Source organism: Manis javanica, chromosome 17 (assembly GCF_040802235.1).
Source record: "Manis javanica isolate MJ-LG chromosome 17, MJ_LKY, whole genome shotgun sequence".
NCBI lineage: Eukaryota > Metazoa > Chordata > Mammalia > Pholidota > Manidae > Manis > Manis javanica.
In genome coordinates, this window is record NC_133172.1 from 47,472,850 (window position 1) to 47,480,548 (window position 7,699).

A 7,699-nucleotide genomic window follows, 5' to 3' on the forward strand; every position below is an offset into this window, starting at 1 on the left:
ATCAGAGACAGAAATGTCTAGTATACATACAGTTAGAAACATAAGATCATAGTTTAAGAAAGGTATTAGGGCTGGAGATAAAGATTTGCAAGCATCCTTTATCAGAATTTTCCTAGTTATATCAGAATCCCCTGGAGAGCTTGCTAGAATGCCTATTTCTGGCTTTACCTCCTGGAGATTTTGACTGCAGTATGGAATGGGACTAAGAATCTGTATGCTTAATAAGTCCCCCAGGTGATTCAAATACAGCCAGTCTGGTGGCTGGTGTTTGGGAACCACAGATCTCTTATCACTGGGCTAGCTGAAGCTGAGAGAATGGATGAATTCAATGGGGAGGGCATTCAGAGAGGAGAAAGGGCCAAGGACTGCACTGTGAAGAGTACACATGAAAGAAAAGGAAGGGGAGCCAGCAAAGGAAGGAAGAGAAGGAACCCCTCTAGGAGCAGTAGTGGATGGTGTCTCAGAGGCCTGAAGCAAGGGGGCTGAACACTACACAGAGGTCAGGCCAGTGCCTAACCAGAGGTCATGCCACTGGTGATGGTGATTGGGGAGAAGGTGGTGTTGTGGAGTAGGGGACCTCTGGAGTTGTATTTTTGGTATTTAAGGAAGTAATGGATATGAGGGAAATTGTTAAAATGAAAGTATAAATATTTGGCAGCAAAGGCGGGGAACGGCATCAATGGAGAGGCTTCCTTCAAGGAGGTAAAGGCAGGAGATTGCTTCAAAGCAGAGGGAAGGGGGCCAGTGGCAAGGAAGGGAGTGAAGAAGTAGGAGGAAGCAGGAAACTGATGGAGGCAGGAAGGAGTGAGCCACACATGGCGGAGGCCTGAGGAGGGAGGCATACCTCTGGGTGAGTAGGTACAGGAGGGCAGATGGAAGACTTTAGGGGAGGTCTCAGAACAGGTTCAGGGAAGCAGAAAATATATGAGGTATAGGGAAAGAAACAGGCTGAGGATGTGAGCCAAGGCAAGATGATTTGGGCACTAGCAGTACTCCGGGGGATTACCACTAGATGATGAAAACGCTGCTAAGCAGCTGAGGGCAGAGGTGGAAGCAGTCTAAGTGAGAGTGAGGAAGAGTTGGAAGGAGCAGATGAAGGGCTTGGTCCTGAACTGAGTGCAGGAGTTGTTGGAACTGAGTGGGTCTGGGGTGTCAGGAGAGTTAGTTACGGAAGTCCAAAGTGCACCCGAGGTGTTGTGGTTGCTGTAGAAATGGCTAGTTGGAGAGTTTCACCTGGAGAGAGAGTCCTGCATAGCTAGAAGGGGGCATGTGGGCCAGGCTCATAAATGGAGGTGCAAAGAAGGAAATGTCCCTTTTGGTCCCACAGTAGCCACAAGGGACAAGATAACAGGGTACCCTGCCTTTTGTCACTTCAAATCAGAGAGAATTGGGAAAGAACAGTAGGCAGATAAGGAAAGCCAGAATTTGGGGGTTCTGAGATAAAGGAAAATTTTCCCCCAGAAACTGAGAATACCATGTATCTGGCTGGGTTCCTATGAAATTTTTTGTTTTGTTTTTTAATCCATGGCGAGTTCTGGAAAAACTGGGCTGGCAAGACCTATGGTTAACATGGGGCTGTGGCCTGGGGTTCCTGCAGGAGGCCAAGGCACCCAGCCTCATGATGGGGTGGGGCTGTCATTGCCAGTATAAAGCCAGCTGCAGCCACCACTTCATCTCCGAGGATGCGCAGGAGCGGCAGGACAAGGAGGTCTTCCAGCAGAACATGAAGCGGCGGCTGGAGTCCTTCAAGTCCACCAAGCACAACATCTGCTTCACCAAGAGCAAGCCACATCCCCGCAAGACTGGCCGCAAGAAGGCATGTGCTTTTTCTGGGTCTCATGTTTGGGGTTGGAGGCTGACAGTACATGGTTTTGAGCCCCCAAGTATTGGAACCCAGCCCAGGGGACCCTTAGATAGATAATCTTTAGGGACTTGGTGGTTGCAGAGGTTGGGTTCTCTCTTTTACAAATCTTCCTGGTGTCCCAGAAAGGTGAGGTGAAGCCTTCAGAGGGAGATCAGCCTCTTGGTCATGTGGTGAGTCACCTGCTGGGAGGGAGCAGTAACTTCCAGCAGAGGTGAAATGAGCAGGACAAAAGTAGTTGCCTTCTGGTGGGGGCCAACTTTATGCCCCCTAATTCAGTCGAGGCTGAGGCATTGAGAGCCCTTGCTGGGGGATGGGCTACGCAGACGTCATAACACTTGCCTGGGGGTCCAAGGGGTGGTAGAATCTTTGGGATTCCCCTGCTGGGTCAGGAAGATTTGCCCTCCTGTTGACCTTACCAGCTGCCAGGGTTGGGGTTTCCAGCCAGGGCCAGAGGCTTAGGGTTTTTTTTCTTGGTCCTCAGAAGGAGGCTGAGGCAACAAATGGGAAGCCTCCTCGAAGCCTGGGCTTTCAGGACACAGGCAAGTGGGGACTAGGGTGGGGCTGAGGATGGGAGGGGAGGGAAAGAGCATAGGCCCACCAGCCAGAATCCTGGAGGACCTCCTCTGTGCTGCATTCAGTACCATGAGCTGGGGCTCTTCCCTTCAAGGACCATATGGGCACAGTTGATTTTGTAGTTGGACATCTAAGCAGTTATTAGACAATTTGTGACAAGAAGTTGTCTGATAGCTAACTACAGGGTACAAGCCCTGAGGACTTGGAGAAGGTGTCATGGAGAAGGGAGAGCTTGGTGTGGTCCTTGAAGGATGGGTGGACTCTGGGAACCAGGGTCCCATCTACACAACCAGGAGTTTGGATGGCTGAATGTTGATGGGCCTTTCAGCTGTCCACACTCATGTCACTGATGATGAAGTCAGGCTGAGAGGAGGGGACAGGGAGCTGGTGAGTGTGATTTCTCTCATGGCTTCCTCTGAGGACTCTGCTTTTCCTGGTTGCCTCCTCGGGCTCTGCAGCCTTATTTCCCTTCCTCTCAAGCCCCAGACCCCCTAGGCCAGGGCTGAAACAGCCAGAGGAGAAAGCAGGCACCTCTGCCAGTGGTGGTGGGGGAAGGGGGTCTGCCCGGGTGGATAGGGAGCTGGCTTGGGGTTGTGTATCACCAGGAGGCAGCTGCTGAGCCAGCCATCCCCACTCAGCTCTTGTCCCTGTGCAGCTGCTGTAATCCTAACCGTGGAGTCTGAGGAGGAGGAAGACAGCGACAGTTCGGAGACAGAGAAGGAGGACGATGAGGGGATCATCTTTGTGGCTCGGGCCACCAGTGAGGTTCTCCAGGAGGGCAAGGTCTCAGGTAATGGCTTTCTCCCTGCCTCCCACCCACTCTGCAGCATGCTGGAGCTGTGCAGTTGGCTTCCTCCCTCTTTGCTCATGGTCTCCAGACACCTACCTTTTCTATTCATTTGTTTCTTCACCAACCAGCATTTGCTGAGCAGCTCCTTTATATCAGGCACCCGACATACCTGATCTGATACAACCCTCACAATAACCAGGATAGTGAAACTGAGCTCATAGAGCCGAGGGGACTTGGCACGTGTCCAGCATCCCACAGCATAACCAGAATTTGAACCTTGCCTATCTGACTCCAAAACCTTTTTTGCACTGCTTTGCTGCCTTCCTTTACAGTCTGGTGAGGAACATGAGGTGACAAGCAAACCTAACACCGGGCTCTATTGCAACCCATGCTCCACACACCTACCCTCAGGTAGAGCCCCCGGTGAGGGTGGCAGCCTGACCTGGGGGAGGAACCTGGATTCATCAAAATGGGATTAGTGTGGATAAAAAACTATGTATTTCCATATGTGGAGACTTAATTCATTCATAGTGCTAAATATCACTGCTAGTTGGTGGTGGCACCCTCAGGTACCTTTTAAAAATGTTTTATTGTAGAAATTTTCAAAATATACACTAGACAGATAATAAAATAAATTCCCATTTGTCCATTACCCAGATTCAGTAATCACCTACTATCTCATCTCTACCTTCACCTATGCCCCTCTCTTCACTGGGTTCTTTTGCAGCAAATCTCAAATATCATATCACTTTATCAATAATCAGCATGTATTTCTTTCTTTTTTTGAATTTTGACAGATAATTACTCAATTATTTCTTTTTTTTATTAAGGAATCATTGATATACACTCTTATGAAGGTTTCAGATGAAAAAATTGTGGTTACTACATTCACCCATATTATCAAGATCCCTCCCATACCCTATTGCAGTTACTGTCCATCAGTGTAGTAAGATGCTACAGAGTCACTACTTGTCTTCTCTGTGCTACACTGTCTTCCCCATGATTCTCCCCACACCATGTGTATAATACCCCTTAATCCCCATCTCCCTCCCTCCCCGACCTTTAGTAACCACTAGTCCTATCTTAGAGTCTGCTAGTCAATCAGCATGTATTTCTTAAAGATATGGATTCTTCTTTAAAAATATAACCACAATACCATTATCATATCTAAATTCTTTGTCATCAAATACACAGTGTTCTAACTTCCCTAGTTGTCTTATTATTTTTTTACACAGCTTTGTTCAAATTAAAATCCAGACCAGGCCCATACATGGCATTTAGTTGATAAGCCTTTTTAATCAATAGCCGTGGTTCTCAAGGGAGTGGTGCAGTGATTTTGTCCCCCGGGAATATTTGGCAATGTCTGGAGATATTTTTGGTTGCCACACTGGAGAGGTGTACTGGCATTGAACGGGTGGAGGCCAGGGATGCTGCTGACCATCCTACCAGTGCACGACAGCCCCCCACAGCAAAGGATCTGTGTCAATGGTATCAGGTTTGAAAAACTCTTGTTTATGAGATCCCTCCCACATACTTTTGTTAAATCTTGTATTTGTTGAAATAATCTGGTTATCTGTCCCATAATCTTTTTTGTGTGGATTTTGCTGTTTGCAGCCTCACAGCATCATTCACTATGTCTCACCATCCCTTATATATTTCCTTTAAACCAGTAATTAAATCTAGATCCAATTTCAGTGCTAATTTAGGTAAATACTTCATAGGTGGTGGGGGTATGCTTCCTGTTACATCACATCGGGAAACACTGCTATCTGGTTGTCTTTCTGTGTGTGGGGCTAATACTGATCACTGGGTTCAGCTGTTGTTAGCTGAGCCATCATCAAGTTCGCCATCAGCATTTCATCAAATGGTGTTAGCAGCCACTGACGATCGTTGCCAGTCAAGGTGTCATTAGGGGTTGCACAATGGTGATATTCTACATCTATTTTTTTGTCTGCATTTATTAGCAGGAATTCTGTATAGTAAAAAAAAAAAACTCATCAATTAGTTACTTGGAGGTACAGTTTGTACAGGAAGGGACGGATAAATGCTTGATTTTTTCCCTTTTATTTATCAGTTTTCAGACCAGTGAGTTGACTAGCATCATCCAAAGGTAAACCCTGAAGTTTTTTGTGGTTTTAGTTTTATTCTTGTTGTTAAAATATATTACTCCATGTCTTTCAAGAGAGGTAGTTTCACTTTCAATCACAGCATCAGTACATTTCACGATGTACTCAGTCAACTTTAATGGACTGCTCAGGACGTCATCAAAGAGCAGCTAATGGACTGAGCAGCTGTATTATACGGAAGGCATTGGGCTTGACTTTGGAGAGCAGGGGTGGCAGGGCTTCTTTTTCTGAACCTCAGACTTCTGTGCTGCAGTGGCTGAGTGTTCCATCCTGGCTGCCAGCAGTTCGGGGATTCTCGGCTCATGTCCTTTGGGCTCTGGCCTCCTCTCTGCGGCCAAGTGTCAGCCTGCTATTAGGCTTGCATGAGGTCACATTCCTGGACTCTGTCCCACCAGAGGCTGTGGTGGGTGCTCAAGAAGGATGCCCGGCAGCAAAGCCATTGGCGCAGAGCCTTGGTATCTTCCCCATCCTCACTGCTGTCCCACCCAGGGCCGGGGCATGGCAGGATGTGGTTTCTGAGACCGGTGCTCTTAAGTGGGGTGAGGGCTAATGGCACATGGGACTTTTTTCCTGTCTAGCTCCTGTTTTCTCTTGCTTTAGTTATTTTCATTTGTTCATTAGGAATTTGATGAGCAAATACTATGTGCCCAGCCCTGTGCTGGGTGCTGATGATCCAATGGAAAGCAAAACCAGCTTGCTGAGGTGCTTCCCCTCAGCAAGGCATTCATCAAATTATAGCATAAAATGGATGTAACATGGCAACTGTAGAACAGATTTTTTTATGAAAATGTGCTTATACTTGGGAAGGATTCCACTGTGTCACTAATGAGCATGTGTGTACTATCTGTCCCCAGGGAGCCTCGAGGTGTGCCCGAGCCCACGTATCATCCCCCCCTCCCCAACCTGTGCAGAGAAGGAACTACCCTGGAAGAGCGGACAGGGGGACCTGGCAGTCTACGTGTCCTCAGAAACCACCAAGATTGTGCCCGTGGACATGCAGACGGGCTGGAACCAGAGCATCTCATCCCTAGAGAGCCTGGCATCCCCACCCTGTATGCAGGCGCCAACTATGACCCACCTGCCTCCTCACCCACTGGCTGCTGAAGAGCCCCAGGCCCCTCTTGACTTGCCTTCTGACCCACGCCCTAGCTTCGCTTTTCCCCCAAGCCTGGCCAAGGCTGGCCGCTCACGCAGTGAGAGCAGTGCTGACATCCCCCAGCAGCCAGAGCTGCAGCCTCTCATGGAACATGAGGACCACACCCATCTTAGTCCAGGCACAGCCAATTCCTACTGGTGCATCCAGTTCAATAGAGGTGGCCGGCTATAGCTTAGGAACTCAAGGAGCAGGAGGCCAAAGCCCCCATGGGGAGTGTTCCCTGGGAAGTGGGCAGAGGGGCCCGCTCAACCTGACATGGGGCCAGAGGGGCCCAGACTGAAGAAGCAACTGGGCTTCCTTGGGATGGGTCAGAAGGGTATCCTGGGCTGGTCCTCTCAAGGACCCCTTTCACCACCCTCCCTGCTCCTAACTCCTAACATCTTCCCTTCTAGTATGGCCCTTACTTTGTCTCAAGATGCAGTCCAAGGCTCCTAGGGGCTAGGCCCAGAGACTGGAAGCTGAGTCTCTTTCTCCAATGGGTCCTCCTGGGTCACTCTAGGCAGCTGTTCATGCCCCCAAAGCAAGGGCATCAGTCCTCAGCTGACACTGGCCTTTCTGGCTCTCCACCCCTACCTCTAACACCAGTTCAATAACAGTGTCCTGGCAAAAGGGCTCTTCAAGGGGCTGGTCCTCAGAGGGACTGGGGTGGGAAGTGGAACAGGCTTCAACTTTGGGCTTTGCTACCCTGTTGGAAAAATATCTATTGGCAAAATATCTATTGCCAATATTTTTTAGGTAAGTAGGAATCTGTGTCCGATATTGCTTTATCTCCTTTCCTTTGCTGCCAGTTACTGGGGGCCATAGTTCCTCCTTTCCCAGGATCAAGGCCACAGGGCTGGGCCAGGCTTCAGATCAGGACTGTTTCCTAGCTTGGATCATTTGGGGGATCTGATACTCCACATCCAAGTTTGGATCTTTCAGATCCTTGGGTCTGGGTTTTCAGAGGAGGTGATACGGTGGCTTTTGGGCTCCCACATTACCATCTTGACATTTCCCAAACAGGAAAGGAGCCAGGCATCCCTGGGCCACTGCTCCACTGCTCTGGGGACTGGGATGCCTGGCTGCAGTGCTAAAGAGGCTGACTGGGTGGCAGATGACTTTCTTGGGGTTAGCACCTGCCCTGTGATTTGTATCTTAAACCTAAGATACATTAAACTTCTCTCGGATGGATGGTTGTCCTGTGTCCATGT

General features: G+C 49.0%; 1 protein-coding gene across 14 annotated transcripts in view; it reads left to right on the top strand.

Moving 5' to 3' along the window:
• SLC9A5 (solute carrier family 9 member A5) overlaps window positions 1-7,677 on the top strand; it is a 20,608-nt gene extending 12,931 nt beyond the window's left edge. For 6 of the 14 annotated variants that reach the window (XM_017649241.3, XM_073225385.1, XM_073225384.1 and 3 more), the window contains 4 exons: window positions 1,646-1,816; window positions 2,346-2,403; window positions 3,093-3,227; window positions 6,208-7,677. In XM_017649241.3, the coding sequence (XP_017504730.3) occupies window positions 1,646-1,816; window positions 2,346-2,403; window positions 3,093-3,227; window positions 6,208-6,680 (837 nt within the window). In that variant the 3' untranslated portion in view covers window positions 6,681-7,677. Of the gene's footprint in view, window positions 1-1,645; window positions 1,817-2,345; window positions 2,404-2,611; window positions 2,825-3,092; window positions 3,228-6,207 lie in introns of those variants that run through there. The other 8 variants (XR_001851476.3, XR_001851477.3, XR_001851474.3 and 5 more) reach the window with 8 other exon arrangements.
• Window positions 7,678-7,699: the final 22 nt, after the last annotated feature.